The 20,234-nt window shown below is 49.9% G+C and overlaps 1 protein-coding gene and 1 long non-coding RNA gene across 3 annotated transcripts in view; one reads left to right on the plus strand and one right to left on the minus strand.

Moving 5' to 3' along the window:
- The first annotated feature begins 3,836 nt into the window (after positions 1–3,836).
- On the plus strand, positions 3,837–8,460 carry LOC118678268. The gene is made up of 3 exons (XR_004974836.1): positions 3,837–4,001; positions 5,445–5,529; positions 8,194–8,460. It is a non-coding gene; the product is annotated as an uncharacterized LOC118678268 (long non-coding RNA).
- Positions 8,461–12,735: 4,275 nt separating this feature from the next.
- The window catches only part of GRIK4 (glutamate ionotropic receptor kainate type subunit 4), a 241,974-nt gene continuing 234,475 nt past the window's right edge, over positions 12,736–20,234 (minus strand). For both annotated transcript variants that reach the window (XM_036354352.1, XM_036354351.1), the window contains 2 exons: positions 17,871–17,989; positions 12,736–13,197 (listed from right to left, as the gene is read on the minus strand). In XM_036354352.1, the coding sequence (XP_036210245.1) occupies positions 12,847–13,197; positions 17,871–17,989 (470 nt within the window). In that variant the 3' untranslated portion in view covers positions 12,736–12,846. The remainder of the gene's footprint in view (positions 13,198–17,870; positions 17,990–20,234) is intronic.

The raw sequence follows: 20,234 nt of genomic DNA on the forward strand, positions 1-20,234 counted from the left end.
TTCATGCACCAGCTCCCTAGTGTTATATGTAAATGAAGGTATGATAAGTAAACCACTTTGTGAAAATAGAGGATTTGCATTTCAGAATGGAAAACATGTCAGAAGAACAGCAGAGGATGTGGAATGACCTCAGTGCCAACCTATACAGTGCCATCACTGGGAAGCTGCTAATGGTTTTGAGGAAGGAAATGATAAAGGACAACAACATTCTTTGAAGCTATGCAAGATCATACAGACCTAGAATAAGACAATGGGAGTAGTTAGACTGTTACCATTCTAATCTCAAAGAAATAAGAGTCAAAACAGGATCGTGAAAAAGTTAAAAACAGGAGGAATGGTAACTTTTAATGCTTAATTGCATGTAGGGCAAAGGCAACAATTACAGCTAAATGATTTCTTCACCCCTTCAGTACAACTTGTATCACTGTCAGATTCATATTAGCTTTTAAGAACTTTTTCTTATTACAGCTGATGAGGCTCAAAATATGGAGAGTTCATTTATTCAAAAAGCAGCCCATGATTAAGCGGTCAATAGGCCTCGGAGTTGCCAAAATACATATCGCATAGTTTAGATACTAAAAAATATTAGTAATTTATATATTATACATATATACATATCTACACAAATAAAAGGCAAACATGCAAATTGACCGTACCTTTGATATGCCTTAAGCCACTCCCACCAGCCAATCAGAGAGACTATATGCAAATTAACCCAACCAAGATGGCGACCAGCAGCCACAGAGCTGGAGCAAGAAGGCTTGGTTGCCCCAGTGATGGAGGAAGCCAAGCTTCCCGCCCGCCGTGGCCGGCTCTGAGCTCCACTCAAGGCTACAAAGTTTCAATTATAGAAGGTAAATAAATCCCAGAATAAAAAAAAAAGAAAAAAAGGAGACGCTGGGAGCTTCTGTCGCCAGGGGGGCTTGGCCAGCCTGAAAACAGTCCTCAGCCCTTCACCCAGACTGGCCAGGCACCCCAGTGGAGATCCCCCACCCTAAAGGGGGTGTGGCCAGCCGGAAAGCAGCCATCAGCCCCTCACCCAGGCTGGCCAAACCTCCATGGGGTGAGGGTTCCCACTGGGTGGGGGGGCTTGACCAGCCTGCAAATAGCCATCAGCCCCTCACCCAGGCTGGCCAAACCTCCATGGGGTGAGGGTTCCCACTGGGTGGGGGGGCTTGACCAGCCTGCAAATAGCCATCAGCCCCTCACCCAGGCTGGCCAGGCACCCCAGTGGGAACCCCCACCCTGAAGGGGGTGTGACAAGCCTGCAAACAGCCATCAGCCCCTCATCCAGGCTGGCCAGGCACCCCAGCGGGACCCCCACCCTGATCCGGGACACCCTTCAGGGCAAACCAACTGGCCCCCACCCATGCACCAGGCCTCTATCCTATATACTAAAAGGATAATATGCAAATTGACCCTAACAGCAGAACGACTGGGAATGACCGGTCACTATGACACACACTAACCACCACGGGGCAGATGCTCAATACAGGAGCTGTCCCTGGTGGTCAGTGCACTCCCATGGGGGAGCTCTGCTCAGCCACAAGCCAGGACGATGGCTGCCAGCACAGCAGTGGTGGCGGGAGCCTCTCCCGCCTCCTCAGCAGCACTAAGGATGTCCGACTGAAGCTTAGGTCTGCTCCCCGCTGGCAAGTGGACATCCCCTGAGGGCTCCTGGGCTGCCAGAGGGATGTATGACTGCCAGCTTGGGCTCGATTCCCCGGGGAGCAGGCCTCAGCCAGCAGGTGGACATCCTCCGAGGGGTCCCAGACTGCGAGAGGGCACAGGCCGGGCTGAGGGACCCCTCTGAGTGCACAAATTTCTGTGCACTGGGCCTCTAGTTATACATAAAGAACAGTACTCAGAGCTATAGAATCTTATTTTACATAAAGTTCTAACAATGTAAGATTTGAATTTCCAAACTCACCAGTTTAGAAGCAAAAATTAGAAGGGGAAAAGATCATTTAGAAGTCTGAGGTTCAAAAGAAATGAAAACTATAAAAAAGTACACACATTCACCAGGGTAAATTCTCCACAACAGTTTATTGAAATTCCCAGAAAAAAAAAAATAATAATGAGAATCTTCCTTCATGTTTCAAATACTTACCATAAAAAAAAAAAAAGTTTTAGAGCTAAATATTTTAAAACAACCATTTATCTGATTAAAAGATAATTTAAAGGATGACAACACACAGTTCACTTATCAATAACCAAGATATAGTCAATAAGTAGTTAAGAAAGATGTATTTTACAACATACAAAGTTTAAAGATGATAAGCATCTTTCTTAAGGCATCTACTGTGGCCCCACTGATGAAGTTTAATTTGAGCAATTTTTCCCTGATGTCTGGGCCTTTGCTTTCCATGTTCCAAATAATATGGAGGCATCCTCAACAAAAATTAACACCATTAAACTGGTCTTAAATATATGCCCTATAAATTGACCTACTGAAATCAGGTAACATCATTTGACACTCAACATCCGGTAGCAATAGGCTGTGTGACAACTTTTAAAAGAACTTTAAAAAAAGCAACACATGCAGGCTTCTCACTTGGTCACCAACACTCTTTAATGTTTGTTACAATACTATCATATAAGGACCTCACTGATTTATGAACAGATAAAAACAACATTTTCCTGGGGGGGGGGGGGATAATGATGTTACCTGATTCAAAGTTATACTTAAGTTTAAAATATATACCAAAACCATATACATTCAATTATGTAGATGTATCCTATATAATAAAAGGCTAATATGCAAATCTACCAAAGAGCAGAATGACCAGTTGCCATGATGCACACTGACCACCAGGGGCAGATACTCAACACAGGAGCTGCCCTCTGGTGGTCAGTGTGCTCCCACAGGGGGAATGCCCCTCAACCAGAAGCCGGGCTCATGACCGGAAAGCGCAGCAGCGATGCTGGGAGCCTCTCCCGCCTCCATGGCAGCACTAAGGGCAGCTGAGCAGTACGGAGACTGATGCTAAGGAGAAGGCAGACGACTGGTACGGAGCAAGGTCCCGGGATTGGGCCTTAGCCAGCAGGCGGACATCCCCTGAGGGGTCCTGGACTGTGAGAGGGTGCAGGTGGGCTGAGGGATGCCCCCTCCCCAATGCATGAATTCCGTGCACCGGGGCTCTAGTACAATATGTTAATTATTCAGCTTGATATTTCTTTAAGTAGCAGAGAAGGAAACCAGTGTATGCTTACAGCACTGTAACATTAAAATAAAATTACCTTACTAGGTTGTAGGGATAAGTCAACTCAATGAAACTAGACCTCTCCTATTTCTCAGACACAGCAAAGGATAGAGAAAATTAAAGAACATGCTTATTTCACATCTTTCATCAAATGATCAATCAAATTAAGGCATCAATGATTAAGATTACGGTACAAAACAGCAGTCAAATATGCTACATGACATATATTTAAACAAATGACGCAGTCAACTACAGCTGGGTGGTCCCTCCCCAACACCCTCAGGATCCAAGCGGGGTAACCATCCTTGCTCGCTAGCAGCAGACAGTACAGGGCAGTCATTGAAGCCAAAGAAATGTGCCTTGGAGACAGGAGTTTTCAAACTGCAATTTGGGACCCATAAATCGATTTAGTGAATTTAGCATTTTTAATTAAAGGAATGAAATGTAATAGAAATTATTGGACTGCATCGCATGTAAGAAGGATAAACATTGCTTTGTGGAACTTTTCATTCATACGTAGGTACGTGCTGGATCGTGATACTAAATGCACTTCTCTCTAGGAGCATGGTTTTAAAGAAAAGTCTGAAAGCTCCTACTCCAGAGATCTGGGTCTGACGGCTCGGGACCCAGGGCTGGATGCTTCCACAGTCCTCAGCTGCTGCACAAAATCTCCGCGCAGCATGACTCCTGGAAGCCAAAGGGAGCTCCCAGCGGCCGGAGGAGGGGCGACGCGCCTGGCTCCACTCGCCAGAGCACGCACTCCCCCGCAGCCTCGGCGGGGCCCGCGGCCTCCGGCAGGTGAGCAGCCACCGCAAGTCCAGGACTCGGCGCCCAGCCCTTCGGAGAGGCCCGGCCCCGCAGGCCCCGTGACCCCAGGCCCCGCGCCCGCACCCCCCAGCGCGGGGCACGGCGACTCTGCCGCCCCCTTCGCCCTGGGGGAGGCCTGGCGCCGGGGCTTCCGCGGGGACGCGGGCGCCCGTCTGGTTTTGGCTTCAGCGGATCGGGGACCAGGGTCCCTGCTCTGGAGACCGCAGCCCGGAGGCCTCGCCACCGCGGCCGGCCACGGCCGCTCCCCGCCACACGCCCCGGGCCCAGGAGGCGCTCCGACTCTCGGGAGCTCGCACGGGCCGCCCCTCCAGCCTGGGCCCCCGCGGCGCCCACCGCCAGGCCGCCCGCCCTCCTCCCGGGCAGGCCCGTCCCCCGCCGCTCCCCCGGCCCCGCCTCGGCTTCCGAGGGGCGCCTGGGCCGCGGGCCCCCAGAAGGCGGCGCCGGCTCCACTCACCCCTCAGCCCGGGAGGCGGGAGCTCTGTGCGCCGTCCTCCCCCCTCCCGGCCGCCGCCGCGGAGCCGCTCGGCTCGGCCTCGGCCCGGTCCCCGCGCCCCGACCCGCTCGGCCTCGTTCCCAGCGCGGGCACCGGAGCCCGGCGTCCCGGCCTGACCCGGAAGCAGCTGTCAGGCCCCACACCCCCACGTGACCCGGGCGCAGTCCGCGTCCTCTGCGTGGTGGGCGGGGCCGGAGGAGCTGGTCCTCACCCGGCGCGCGTTGCCATGGCGGCGGGCCCGCGCGGAGTTGTCCCTGGGAGAGGCCTGGGATGCTCTGCCTCTCGCGCGTCCGGAGGGACCGCTGGTGCCGAGAGCGCAGGTGCGGAGCGGCCTGGCTGCTGGCGGCTGCGGCCTGACGGGGCGAGCACCGGCTGAGCCCTCCGGACGCACGCGGAATGGTGTCCTGGTTGTCACTAAGTTGCGGGGGGACCCTGACCAACTCACTTCCCGTCTCGCGTCAGTGTCCTCACAGGTCCCCTCTGGGCTGGAATCCAACCCCATCCCAAGATGCGGTTGCGTGAGGATGAGGAGCGCTCTGGCCGCCATGCTGCGTCCCCTTCCTAAGGCCCGAGCGCCCGCGGGAGCTTTCAGGGCTCCGTTGCCCCCGGAGCAGTAGGAGCTCCCACTTCCTGAGCGCCCTGCTGGGCCCCAGGCGCTGTGCTCCTGCGACCGCCAATCTTACTGCCTTCATAACGGGGGCGTGTCATAGGTTTGAAAACCGACGTTCACAGAGGCCAAGTAAGCTGCCCCGGGCCAGGCAGTTAGAAGTGACCGGGCTAAGATTTGGATCAGGTCCGTCTGGCACCACAATAGGGTCCACACACTTCGCCTTATGCTATGCCATTGCTCCAGCCCGCCCACATTGTACTGGCCGTTGGGCAGTGATTGCTTAGTGCTTCTTTGTCCATTTCTTTTGCAGGAACACACATGGAGTAGGATGGTGCTGGCTGGTCCTGAGGGGAATTCAGCCTGTGTGGATATTAGCTGAAGTGTGAGGAGCTGAGGTCTGTTGCCTGGGCTGTGTGTGCTTTCATGTGGTGTGTGTCAGGAAGCACGTGAAGGGTCGTGGTGTGCATGCCTGGGGATGTATTGGTTCTAGAGTCAGGGAGACAAAATTCATATATATATATATATATATATATATATATATATATATATATATATATATATATTATTGGTTTTTTACAGAGAGAAAGGGAGAGGGATAGAGTGTTAGAAACATCCATGAGAGAGAAACATTGATCAGCTGCCTCCTGCACACCCCCTACTGGGGATGTGCCCACAACCAAGGTACATGCCCTTGACTGGAATCGAACCTGGGACCCTTCAGTCCACAGGTCAACGCTATCCACTGAGCCAAACCGGTTGTGGCAGGAGACAAATTCTTTAGGAGGAACCCAATGGCAGTTCCTGGGGACTTGCTTCTCTCATTTTGTTTTGCTTTCTCTTGACCATAGGTAGCACTTAATGGAGTTAAAGGGAGTGGAGAGGTAGCCTGAAAGAGCTGGTTAAAGAAAGTGCTCTGAGGATCAAGGGGAGGGTGAGTCAAATCAATGTGGCTTAGTTTGTTGACATGGGACTTTTCCCTCCCGCTGCAGAGAACAGGGAATCTTTCTGGCATCTTAGAATGAATGGCTTTGGGAGTATCAGGGTCATTGCCATGATCACATTCAAAAATAGTCTCAGTGGCAAGGGCCAAGAGAGGGACAGAATGAAATATGCAGAGAGGAGGAAAAATAGGGTGGATGCTCCATGGATACTCCAATGATAGACTTGTGAGTTCAGGTATCCCTGGGGATACCCAGAAATACTTTGGAAGTTAAATGTATTCTGAGCAATTAGGGGAAAAGGCAAGAAATGTGGATCATTACTATTAATAAATACCATGTGCATGGTCTATAAATGTATATGTGAGTGTTGTATCTGGCTAGGTATGATTAGTTATATACTTATTTATTTGAGATATTATTAAGTCACTTTTCTTTTTTCCCTTCTCTCCCCATATAGAGCAATTCCTAAAGGCAAGACCACTGTCTTTACCCATCTCCAATCTCTGCCCACAAGACAGCCAGAATTCTCTTTCCAGAACTCATATCTGGTCATGTTAATCCCTGTCTCCTCTTATTCCATACCTCTCCTGCCCAGTCCGGTAGCACTATCTACATGTGGCTACTTAAGTTTAAATTAATTAAAATTAAGCTAAATTAAAACTACATTTCCTGAGACATATGACACTAGCCCTATTTCAAGTGCTCAATAACCATGTGGCTAATTTTATCCTATCAGACAGTGTTTATATAGAATATTTGTATCATCACAGGAAGTTATTGGGCAATGCTGTTCTCTACTCTCAATTCCTCATGTTTCTGTTCTTTGGAAATTTGTTTTGCTAAGCTCTTTGCTTGAAAGATTTTTCTTCTATCTCCTTGAGACTGAAAATTATACATAATTGCTTGTTTTCTTATTGGCTCTTTGACAAGCACTCAAGCCTCTATGAAGGCAGGAACTACGCCTAAGCCTATCTTGTACACCACTGATTCCTCATTACGTCTAAATGACTGTCATGGAGAAGAAGAGTAGACAGTGAAGTAAAGTAACAGAAAAGAGTATAAGAAAGGAAAATTTTATTAGAACTTGTGGATAGTTTGATTATTTTAACCTACAAACAAATTTCATATGGTTCAACCTAATAATAAGGAAAAACTTTCAAAGAATTGGAGGTGCTTCAGTTGGTTCTAATGAGTTCCCTGTCACCAGGACAGTTTAAACAAAGGCTGAATCTGTTGGAATAATATATAAAAAATTCCTGGGTAGGTTGGACTGGTTGACCAGTCTGATTCTAAGATTCTAAGTCTATGTTCTTCTGAGTCATTAGTTCAAAGTTGATTACACTATAACAACAATCATAGCTACTGTCTGAGTTTTTACTATGTGACAGGCAATGCTTGCTATATTTCACTTAACTTATTGTCTTTGATCCTCACAATAATCTTATGAAGTGTGTTTGGCACCATTCAAGTTACTGAGTGAGATGCAGGTTAAGTAATATACCCCCTGCGAAATACAGCTAGTAAACGGCAGAGGATGAACTCATACTCTTTCTTGTAATTTCTTATTTCATACCATTGTGGTCAGAGAAGATGTTTGACATGATTTGAAAATTCTTAAATTTATTGAGACTTGGTTTTTTTCCCTGAGATGTGGTCTATCATGGAAAATGTTCTATGTGCACATGAAAAGACTGAATATTCTGTTGTGGGGTGAATTTCTTTGAAAATATCAATTAAATTCATCCAGTCTAGGGTGGCATTTAAGGTTGCTACCTCGGATAGGTTCTCATTCTTTTGCTATCTCTCTTCCCTCTCTGATGCCCCTATGATCTGATGTTGTTTAGCTTGATGATGTCACAGAGGTTTCTTAAATTCTCTTCTATTTTAAATTTTTACTCTTCTTATGGATGGCAGGGTTCCCACAGACAGCAGCTAAAGTTCCAGAGGGCACGTGTGGGAGGCAACCAATTGATGTTTCTCTCACATCAACACTTCTCTCTCCTCTCTCTCTCTCTCTCATAAAAATTATGTGATTGTTATTTTTAAAGAGCTTATAACCCACTTTGGACCACTTAGTCTTTTTGTATTCTGACGGGCTAAGTCTGTTTGTCTCTGCAGCTAATCCCACAAATGCAATTTAAGGAAGCCTGGAAATGAGATAGTGGTGACAATCTCTAATTACTGTTGACAGCGAAGAGGAAGAAGCATAATAGGAGAGCCAGAATCCTGCCCCGCCCCCACCCTGCTGTTGATGAAAACAGAACAGCAACAGCTGCCTCTTACAGCAGAGTCCTGTTTCCATCCACATGGGTACCAGACTGCACTCCAAGGAGATGAAGCAAAGTCTGTTTTTCTAAACATCAAAAAAATTGTGTGTGTGTCCAATTATATACATCATCTGAATATTGCATTGTGTGTTCATCACCACCCCAAATTTTTTAACAACCCCAAGACACAGTGCTGCTTCCTCCACTAAAGCCTATCTCAACCCCTTGGACACTGCCCTGATTTCCTCCCTGTTTTGTGTTCCAGATCCAACACTCCAGCACCTGGGTCGTTTGTGCTTCACTTTTGCTGCCTCTTTCAGGCGAGTGTGTCTTCCCAGACGGAGCACAGTGTATTCTACCGCATCATTTCCCACAGAACTTTATGTGCACCGTGTGCTAGAGAAACATCCTCCGAGGCCAACCTATGAAACAGTGCCGACAGGGGAGAGGCCCTTCGGCCCCTGCTTTCCTCTGAGTTTTCGGGAGAGTCAGAGAGCACATTGGACAGGGTGGAGAATAATGAAGCACATGGCACTCTGCTGCTTTTCTAGCTGGAGGATCACTGCACTTACCTGTTTGACCTCCATCCTCTGATGCAGACTCTATAGGTCTAACCTGTTAATAGGGGTAAGTCCCCAGGCACGGCTTCAGCCACATGTACCCACTCCCTGACACGTGAACCTCAGACATGGAGCCTTACACACAGGCTCTTAGCTCATTAGGCAGATTAAATACCCAATTTCTTTATGCTTGTTCTTAGGGCCTCTGCTCCTCCGCCATGTGTGATTAGAGAGGCTGTTTCCTACTTTATTGCTTCATAGACATCTTTCTTTCTTGACCTCAGCACTGTCTCTGCTCTTTGTGTACAGTAATATTAGTATTTTTCATTCTTTCTTCACATTTTGAAATTAGTATGAATTAATAAAATTGAATAATAATGTTCTATCAATAGGGACAGAATTTCTCTTCCCTGGTTGCCTTTAAATTGCCATGGGGTTGTTGACCCCATTCAGTTCTAAAGCATGGAGATTTTTTTCCACTGGAAGCCACACCCAGGGTGTGTGTGTGTGTGTGTGTGTGTGTGTGTGTGTGTGTGTGAAGAGGGGGGTTCCTATGAGAAGGACGCATGGCATCACCAGTCTTTGAGGGACACACTGTCGGATGGCCACTGTCAGCCTGGAGGCACTCTGTCTGGGCAGTAGTGGCCTTGCCCTTGGGGAGAAAGCCACCTTTCGACAGAGGCATGGGAATAACTCAGCTCAAGGCAATTGAAGGTGTAATTTCTCTTTGAGAAGGTCCCATAGGAAGCACTAGCTTTAAGCAAAATCTTTATGAAAGGATTCCTTCTCTGAATTTTCCAAACAGGCCTCTTTGTTATTACCCCATGGGAGCTGACAACCAGTGGGAATCAAATCTCCCTTATCGTTTCCAGACTATTTTACCTGCTGCGCACCCCTATTGGCAGGAGAGCCGCAAGGGGTTCTCTCAAGCTTCCCTCAACCAGCCTGCTGCTCTGAGATGCGTCCCCCTTCCCCCGCCTCCCCGCATTTAATTCCTGCACCACAGGGAGCCCTGGATTCCAAAGGAAAGGTAAACTTCTTGGAATCCAAAACTAACGAAGTTTCACAGGGCGGCCCCAGGTGGATTGGTTATCGTGATATTTCAGTCTCACCTAACCAATAAGAGGGCCGGCTGGCAAGTTCCCAGGATGAATATTCTCATATGAGCATTGAATTGGAGAAAGCCATCTACACGCTCAACTTACACCCCACTGAGCTCTGAGGTAGAGATCTTGTGACGGTTGGGGCCTTGCAAAGCAATTAAAAGAAATAAAGCAAAGTATTATATTTTAATTGATGTAATCTGCCAGCTCCCAGTGGGATCTGGGTGATATCTGACTAGAGTTACCCTCGGTATCAATAGATAACTATTCTGTGAAAGTGCATTGAGGAAGACAAAACCCTACAAGTCCTGAACTTCATTAACATGCGGGTCTGTTTGGGGGGATTGGCTCCGACTCCCAGGACTACAAATTGAAAGAAGCCACCTAGACTTTTCAGAGATCTGAACAAAGAGCTGCAGCGGGTGGGGGTGGGGGTGAGGGTGGGAGTGGAGAGTGGGACAGAGAGAGAGGGGCAGGCAGAGGGGAAGACACAAAGTAGATTGATATTGCTATTCGCTATTAGAGAGGCTGGATATAGGACAGGCCAGATCATTCTTTCCAAACCAAAACAGCTTTCATCCATCACTAACATTTCTGGGTTTGTTTCTGTTTTATTATAAATATTCGAAGAAAGATAAACAGACAAGAAAGACTGTTTGTACAGTACACAGACCCCGATAGAAAATACAGAGTGGGGAAGAGAGCCAACAACCAACAAGATAACAAGTAGAGCCCAACGCGGGAGAGGAGCAGCTGGTGGCAGGTGCCCTCCCGGGTCGGCTTGAGCGCAGAGCAGTGTGGCCTTCCTTCCACAGGGTGAAAGGGCAGATGTGAGAAATGATTCATGGGGCATTCACCTCAGTAACCCAATGCAGGAAGCTTGCTATTGATGGAGATATCCTGCTTTTAAAAACACCTTCCCACCCCAAATGTGATCTCACAATAGGACCCCACTGTCAGAACCCAGGCCTGGAGCGGGGTTAGGGGTGTGCACCGCTGGGGCTGGGGCTGGGGCTGGGGCTGGGGCTGGGGCTGGGTCAGTTTCCCTCCAGGGACCCTTCTCACCAAACCCATGTTCCTCCTGAGGCCGGCAGCAAGGTTTAAAAACACTCCTGTCCTGCACTGCACTGTCATCCACTCGCGAAAAAGAAAATATTTAAAAAGAATTCGAATTCATGAGAGAGAAGGTCAGCCAAGGACAAAACCGGCGTCCTTCCCAGAAGTGGCCAGGGGACCACCGGGGGCCAGCAGCTCTAACTCGTTCCCAAACGGCAAAGTCAGGGAGTGAGGCTCATCACCTCCCAGAGGCGTCCTTGCTTTAGTGTTCAGAACAGCAACGCTGTGAGGACTGTTTGATTCAGGTGGTGGCGGCGGTGGGAGTGGTGGCAGCAGCCATGTGTTTCCTGCTCCCTCTAACTTGTTTAAGTTTACAATCAGAGATTGCATAGATTTAAGTTTTCCATCAGAAAATGAAAATTCTCTACATGAGAGTCCTACTCGGTGAAAACCAGCTGCGGCCACACAGCTGCCAAGAGACATGTCCCTTCCATTGAGCGAGGGCTCCGGTCCTGCGGGTGTCGGACACGCAGGGAGGGGCGGGCAGCCGTCTGACCAGGCGGCATTGCGAGGGTGTGCAGGTGGAGGAGGAGTTCAGTGCTTTCCTGAGGCTGCTCTGGCTGTCGCCCAGGCCGAGGTGAGGGCTGAGGGTTCCTGGCTCCCAGGCCTGCGTGTCGGTGACAAGACCCACACCTCCCAGGAACATGGCAAACCTTTGATTGCTTGAGGTCATTTCATTAGAAAACACACACACACGTGCACCCCCCCCCCCCACACACACACACGTTTGCCCTCAGTCTCCTATCTGTTAACAAGAACTCCCCCAGCCTCGATAGCCGCGGGCCTGGCTCCCAGGCAGCTGCGGAGTTTGGTAAAAGGAGACACAGGTGGCAAACCGGGGGCACACACAGGGTGCCCTCCTTCCTGCTCTGGCTGCCCCACCAGCAGCTGCCTCTGCTCCGCAGACAAGGCCGGGAGGCTGCGCCCACTGTCCTCTCACCTGTCTCTTCCTTCGAGGTCACACTCACAAAAGACCGAACCAAACCAAGAATAGGAAAACCCAGAAAGGAAAAAAGACACGTTTACCCCTGGAACCTATGAGTTAACTGGTTGGGGGTCTGGAACGTGACTTTAATGGGCTTTTATTTTGAGACGCCCAACCTTTTCTTCCCCAGACGCCTCTGCCCCTGTGCCTCCCCCCCACCCCCACCCCCCATCACCACCCAGAAAGGAGCTCAGCCCCTGGAACCCGAGGCACTGGCCGCTCCATGTCCTAAAATGTAGGAAAAAGGGTCGGGAATACATGGACTTCCGGGCCCTCACCCAGCCTGCCTTCCGGTAAACAAGCAGAGGAAACAGAGAATGGGATGGCGGCGAAAACAAGAGCAGGTGGGGGAGAAGGGGCGACATTAACACACACACACCCAGACAAGGAAAATCCCCGTGGGCTTTATTGTTTTCCTGGTGAGAGCTAGACCCCGAGTACAACAGCCCCTTCCTAACGGGATTCCAGGGCGGCCCCACCGAGTCCTGGAACTGGTCTGGGCAGGGCCCCGCCCGCTGGGAGACGGTGGGTCCCCGTGATCCTGGGTGGGGCGCCGCGTCCCCACGCGGTCAGCGTCTGGAGCACCCAGCTCCCCGCTCGGGCGCGGTCTCTGCTGGGCGCCGGGCTCTTTGATCCGTTTGTAAAGTCCCTGGATCCGGATCCGGAGGACGCCTGGGCGTGGGGAGCCCCGCGGGTCGGAGCAGCGCCCGCCTGCCTGTGGCCAGAGCGGCCCGCGCGGGCTACTCGGGCTCGCCGCCGCCGGGCGCCCGGTCCCAGGCCAGGCTCTCCTCGCTGCGCGCGGGCCGGCGCGGGCCCTGGAAGCGGCGGCACTCGGGGCAGACCCGCACGTGCGCGCAGCCGCGGGCCACCAGCGCCGCCTCCCGCGCCAGCCGCTGCGCCAGCTGCTCGGGCTCCCCCGCCGCCGCCCCGCACAGCTGCCCGTTGCTGAGCGTCGCGGTGGCGCGCGGCAGGCGCTCCTCGGGAAGGGGGTGCCCGGACCGCAGCCCCGCGCGCCGCCGGCGGGGCCGGGCGCCGTCCTGACACAGGATGATGCCGCGCAGCTCCGCCACCATCTCCCGGCAGACGGACACCTGCAAGACAGAGGGCCCGGGCCTGTGTCACCGAACCCTGCGCAGATGACCTGGATGTGAAGGTGATGGAGCCTTTCAGTCCATCTGCTCCCATCGCCACTCAACATCCAGGCGCCTCAGCCCAGCCGCCGGCGCCAGCCTTGGCCTGAACACCTTCAAAGACAGCGCTGTTTCTGTGGTGGGAACGCCCTGCCCCCACTCACTATTGTTATTATTATTTTTTTTTTTGCATTTCTGTTAAATGCTGCTAAGTTAACAATTCCTCTCCCTGAAAATTTTCATGATACCAGCTACATTTGGACCCAGAAGCCCACTAAATACTAACTCTTCTCCTCCATGCCAGTCCGTCAAGTATTTGAAAAGCGACTGTGTCTCCAGGAACATCCTGATCTCAGGCTAAAGAGTCTCATTTCTTTTGGTCGACTGGTTAGAGCTGGAGAGCATGCATTCTAATAACTAGAACAACAAAACCACAGCAACACTGTTCCTTCAGACCCATAGCCTCCTAATAGGAGACCCTCGGGTCCAGCTGTGTTTCAGAATGTTTGGGGTTGTAGGAAGGTAATACAATACACATACGATTAGTATATATATCACCCATTGGGGGTCAGGGGCAGACTCTGTACTCAAACACATTGATATTTCTGTAGCAAACTGTACTTGCCTTCACACTGAATGAGACAAAGACCATACACAAAATTTCATACCAATTCAAGTTAAGCTTTGTCACCAAATGCATTTGTTTAACAAACTTATTCAAAAACTTGGAACTTTCAGAGTTTCTTAGGTTTCAAAATTGTAGATAAAGAATCATGAACCAAGGGGCACACCTAGAGGGCCCAGCTCAGGTGACTGGGGAGGCTGAGCCACTGGCCCCACAGGACCCCTATCACACAAGGCCACTCTACCAATTCCAGGAGAAATAGCAGCTCTGCCCAACACATAGAAACAAACACAGGGAAGCAGCAAAAATGCAGAGACAAAGAAACATGTCACAAATGAAAGAAATGGGAGAACGCAAACTACTGGATACAGACTTCAAAACCAATTATACGGTTACTCAAGGATCTTCATGAGGCCTCCAAGGGACTTAGTGAGAATTTCAAGAATCTTAGTGAGAATGCCAAAGACATTGAAAAGGACCAGTCAGAATTAAGCATACACTAACTGAAATAAAGACTAATGTTCAGGCATTCAACACTAGAGGATTCAAGAATCAAATCAACAATTTGAAATATGAGGAAACAAAAACCACCCAATCAGAAGAGCAAAAAGAAAAAAGGATCCAAAAATATGAAGATAGTGTAAGGAGCCTCTGGGACAACTTCAAGCATACCAACATCACATCCTGGGGGTGACAGAAGAAGAGAGAGAGCAAGATATCGAAAACCTATTTGAAGAAATAATGACAGAAAACTTACATGACCTGGTGAAAGAAATAGACTTACAAATCCAAGAAGCACAGAGAACCCCAAACAAGAGGAATCCAAAGAGGACCACACCAAGACACATCATAAGTAAAATGTCAAGGGAATTAAAGACAAAGAGAGAACCTTAAAGGCAGCAAGAGAAAAGCAAGGGAATGCCCATAGGACTGTCAGCTGATTTCTCAACAGAAACTTTGCAGGCCAGAAGGGAGTGGCAAGAAATATTCAAAGTGATGAGTAGAAGCACCTACAACTAAGATTACTCTTTTCAGCAAAGCTATCATTTAGAATTGAAGGTCAGAGAAAGACCTTCACAGACAAGAAAAAGCTAAAGGAGTTCATCACCACCAAACCAGTATTATATGAAATGCTGAAGGGTATTCTTTAAGAAGAGGAAGAAGAAGAAGAAAAAGAAAAAGATAAAATATATGAAGAATAAAATGCCAATAAATACATATCTATCAACAATTGAATCTAAAAATCAAAATAAATGAATAAGAAATCTCATGAACAGAGTAAACTGGTGAATAAAATAGAATTGGAGGCATGGAAATGGAACAGACTGATGATTTTCAGTGGGAAAGGTGTTTAGGGAGGGTGAGAAGAGATTAAACAAAGATTTTATATGCATACATGCATTACCTATGGCCACAGACAACAGGGTGGTGAAGGCCTGGGATGGAGCAGGAATCAGGTGGAGGGGACCATGGAGGGAAAAAAGAGGGACATCTCAACAATACTCTCAACAATAAAGATTAAAAAAAACCGTTTAAAGCAAAAGCAAAAAAAAAAAAAAAAAATAATCATGAACTTGCACTGCTACTAGTATACCCATTTCACAGATGTGGAAATGGAAGCGCAGAGATTATACATCTTGCTAAAAATTACTTGACTAATAAATAGCTGACCCAGAATTGGAACCTAAACTTATCTACTATGAAGGGCGTGCATACTGTCTGGTCCTCTGCCCTGTGCTAAAGAAGGATGCGTGCCCGGTCTGCGACAGGAGAAGACATCTCCCGCTGGTTCACGCTCTTCCTCCCAGTCTTCCAGTTCTGCCATAGCCAGGTAGCTAAGGTAACTGTTGCTCTTCATCTTCCTATTGGGAGTCCTCACTGAAGTTTTCAAGGTCTGGCTAGGCCATGGGCGAGCTCTTGGGGAAGTACCAACTGTGTACCGATCCTCTACTTGAAGCGGCTACAGAGAAGTGGCGTCATTTAAAAGAGGACAGCCCGAGGTAAGAACTGAGACCTGGACTCTAAACACCCTATTGTTACTAAATAGCTGAGACCTAGGCAAGGTTCTTGACTTCTCTGTGCTCCTAATAATAAATACAACAGTTGAAACAACACCACCTGCCTATCTGCTACATGTGACAGAATGTCACAGCACGCATGTACTGACTGCCATCTGTGTGCTACACACCACAGCCCGCACTGCATGCAGGCATGCCTGCTCTGTGCGCGGTGCAGAGGTGAAAGGCAGAGGAAGGACGAACTCTTCTGGTCTGGGGAAGAGGTGGGAGACCCGGGGAAGGCTTCTCAGGGAAAGGAACACGTGGCCTGGTCTTTCTGCCTGGAAGTAATAAGTAGAATTCATTTAAGACGTGGACAAAGCTGTAGGAGAGACGTAGGAGAGAAACCAAGAGAGCTTGGTGCCAGGCAAGGCCAGCGAGGGAGAGCTTCTGGGAAAATGGCTCACTTTGTCAAGGGGCACATTGAGGCTCAACAAGGCCCAACGGGTTCTCTCTGCTTTTGTCCATCGGGAGGGGTCAGGCCTTTTAGCATGACCTTTCAAAGCCAGACTGCCCTGGATTGAGGGCTGAATGGGAGGCAAGGCAATGGAGACTGAAGCAGTTGGTTTGGGAGAGGGAGGAAGAGGGTGAGAGTAACAGTAATATTGACATTTTAAACATACAGAGTAAATATTTTTAGATTTTGGGGAGAGTGCAGGGATGAAAATTAAAGGGGAGAAAAGATAATCCTAGGGTAGCTGAGAAAAGATGGGTCAAGACAGAGATGGAACCCTGGCTGGTATGGCTCAGTGGATAGAGCGTTGGCCTGGGGACAGAAGGGTCCTGGGTTTGATTCCAGTCAAGGGCATGTACCTTGGTTGTAGGCTCTTCCCCAGCCCAGGGCCCTAGTTGGGGCTTGTGCAGGAGGCAACCAGTCGATGTGTTTCTCTCACATTGATGTTTCTCTCTGTCTTTCTCTCTTCCACGCTCTAAAAAATCAATGGAAAAATATCCTCGGGTGAGGATTAAAACAACAAAACAGCACAGACAGAGATGGCAGGACGACAGGACAATGAGAACATCTGCTGCAGCTGCACAGCGGCTCCGCTGGGGGGCATCTTAGGTGGGGGTTTTCATTTGGGGCTGGTCACACCTGACTTCTTGGTGAGGTAGGAGGCACCATGAACCTCTGTGCGTGAAAGAGCAAAGGGTGTGAGGCGGGCAGTGACATGAAGTCCTGTTGGAAAGTTGAGAGGACGCTGAGCAGAGTCGGGGCTGGGAGGCGGTGTGAGGCCCTGTGAGAGGCTGGGCTCCCCAAGTGGATGGGGCACCGTCCCCGCTGAGCTGCTGGGAGCCGCTGACCCAGGCTCAGTTTCCGAAGGAGAATCAAGAGGTCTGACTCGGAGACTGAGGCAGAGGCTACTGTACTTTAAACACCAAAGAACAGTTAGCCTGTGAGGCTTTCTGGCCTTGCAGAGAGAGCGGAGGTGGCTTGTGATAGAGTGTCCTCTCCAGCCAGACTCTTCCATCACGTGAAAGTCACTTAACACAGCTGGTGAGCACCGGGTTTGGGAACGGAATTTATTCAAACCCCTGGGAGGGAAGCTGCGACTCCTGAGCCGCGGGCACTGCGGCCTCCCCAAGCACCTGCACTTGCAGTGCAGCTTCAGATGGAAGAAGTGAGGCGTGGTTTCCCTTAGTCAGCGGCACTTGGCCTGTTCTCCTTTACCATGATGCAGCCTGGATCACAGTGGATGGGATCTCCTCATTCCTGAAACCCTTCCCCACATTTATCTCCTGGCCTGTTTCCTAGAAGACTCTGAGACCGGCAGTTGAATGCCTTTCTGTGGCTGCATGGAGGGAGCTCTGAGGCCGGCGCCGCCCTGGGGCCTGTCCGGCTGCTCCATCCTCAGGCCTGCACGGACCTGCAGGAAATCACTTTGTCTGTGCATGAGCCTGTGAACTTTGCCCTTTCTGCCAACACTACAGGTCAGACCCCTTTGGAGGTTTACCTCGGTAGCTTCTGAGTGTCGGAGAGTCCATAAAAACTCCAACATAGCCATAAAAATGGCCACGATTAAGCCACAAATAAGAACCACAAAGATTCCACCAATATTCTCCATTCCCAGTCCTGTAAGAAAGCGATAACAAAAAAATAGTGTAAAAGAGCTGGAAGACATAAACATTCTATCAAAAATGCTGAAGTCACTTAAATGACAGAAAGTCAGTCTTGTAGATGCTTTACATATATATTCCTTGAAGAGATATGATTATTTGCTGGAAAAAAAATACATCGAAGCTGGAGGAAAAGTGGGGAGGGGGCCGAGTTGCCAATGGGGGAGACGGGAGAAGAGCCTCTGAGAGGGCTCTGGGAGGGGGGGTGAGAGAAGAGCTCAGGGAAGTTTGATTTCGCCTGTGATACCAAAATACCTGTACATTCTAGTATTTGCATAAAAATGTAGCCCATCTTATTTATCATGTGTTTGCTTGATATAGAATAATTGTTTTAACCAAACTATAGTTAGAAAAAGATACGTTTACTAAAATACTAATTTGGAAATTAAAACTTTTTATCCTATCAGACCAGTGGTTCCCAAACCTACCTCCCATCAGAACCACCTGGGAAATTTGTTAAAATATCGATTCCTCATTGTTCCCCAGGCTTATCAAACCCACACCTCTGGAGATGGAGCCTAGGAATATGTATTTAAGACATTTGATAGGTAACTCTTGTCCAGCAGCCCTAAAATTAGTTTTCAAATTGGCATTTGTAGAAGTTGCACTTGACTACGTTCCTTGAAGCCAGGCACAGTTTCTGCTGGGCCTCCTTGTCTGGCAGATGCCTGGCATGTGGTGCCTGCTCAGTGAGTATCTGGGGGATTACAAGGTGCTTCGTTCCCACAGCGCTGAGCACTGAGTGCAGCTCTGTAACTGCCTGTCACGTTGGCATTAAAAAACGCCCCCCCCCCCCAAGGGCACCTTCCACCAGGAAGATGCCCTGAGGCTGCTGGCACCGCGCTGCTCGGTGGTGCCACGTCTGCACGTCCGTCCTCAGTGTCGTCATGGGATGTGGAGCTAAGGCAGCGCCAGGGAAGCCCGCTTCACCCAACCCCAAGGGGTGAGCTGGGCCCAGAGCAGACGGCCTTGGAGAGCTGGAGAGAGAGCCCTGGGCAGCATGGCAGACGCTGCGGGGTGCCTGTGGTTTTCTACTTTTATTTTACCATAACACAGTGCTGTGCGGTGCCTCCCACACAAGGAGCTGCCGGCCACCACAAGGAGGGGGCCAGGGGGCCTGTGCTCTGTCCCCAGCACAGCCCCCCCACCCCCCGGGGCCCCGGGGGGAAGGAGGCCTCTCTGTGGACGATCAGAACTAGGGCGGGGCGTTAAAGCTCAGCGATAAGGCGCGGCCACAGGGCATGGAGCAGGCTTCTCGCTCTGAGAAGGAGCTGGAGGTTTCCTGGAACACTTGCACCTCTCACCTGGGAGCATTGGGGCAGAAGGTTTTTGTCCAGAGAAACATCAGGGTCCATGGGGAGGTGGGGGCACAGGGACACGTAGGAGAGCACGCACCCAGGATCCGGCTGGGGGCAGGCAGACGCTCCCGCGCCAGGTCTCAGGGGGGTGAGGACCAGATGCGGGATATGCACCTGAGCATCCTGGACAAGCTGGTCTCCCTGCTGCCCCTGGGAGAAGGCGGGCGGTGTCCCCAGGGAAGGGTTCCCACCAAGCAGGCCCACCTCGTCTGGCAGCTCCCGAGGGGCTGCTAGGTACTTCCTATCCGCCGCCCCTGCCACTTTGGGGGGTGCTGTCCTATATGGAAAAAACACCAGGATCCCCTTGCCGGGCCTCCACTCCCTCATGGTCCCGCAGGGAGGGTCCTGCCACCCCAGGTCCCGTCCACTGGGGGGGCTCTGGCTCTCCTGGCCTTGGCCGCCAGCCCTCGGCTTGTCCTGGCCCTGCTCATTCCCTCTTTCCCTCCACACGGACACGCCCCCACGCTGCTCCTTCTCACAGTGTGAAAGGATGAACAGGAAAAAGAGGATGAAGACGTCCCGGACGCAGAAAGTCCTCGGCCCTCCAATCTGTCCACTACACGCCCTCCTCTTCCCCTCCGTCCTTGGACAAACTTTTTGAAGCAGTTATTTCTATCAGAACTATTTTTAAAGACATTTTAAAGCCCTAAAATGCTTACATTTGGAGACCCCACCTCACATAAAAGCAAGCAGAAGAAAACGCGCCCACTTCTTATGTGAAATGCATTTTAAAAAATTTTCTTCTGAATTGACTTAATGGGAAAAAAGGTTATAATTGGCTGTGATTTCTCAGCATCCATTGTGCAAAATGAGAAAAATCTCACAAAAATTGTTTCTAAATGT

Source organism: Myotis myotis, unplaced genomic scaffold (genome assembly GCF_014108235.1).
Source record: "Myotis myotis isolate mMyoMyo1 unplaced genomic scaffold, mMyoMyo1.p scaffold_m19_p_20, whole genome shotgun sequence".
In the NCBI taxonomy this organism is placed as follows: Eukaryota; Metazoa; Chordata; class Mammalia; order Chiroptera; family Vespertilionidae; genus Myotis; species Myotis myotis.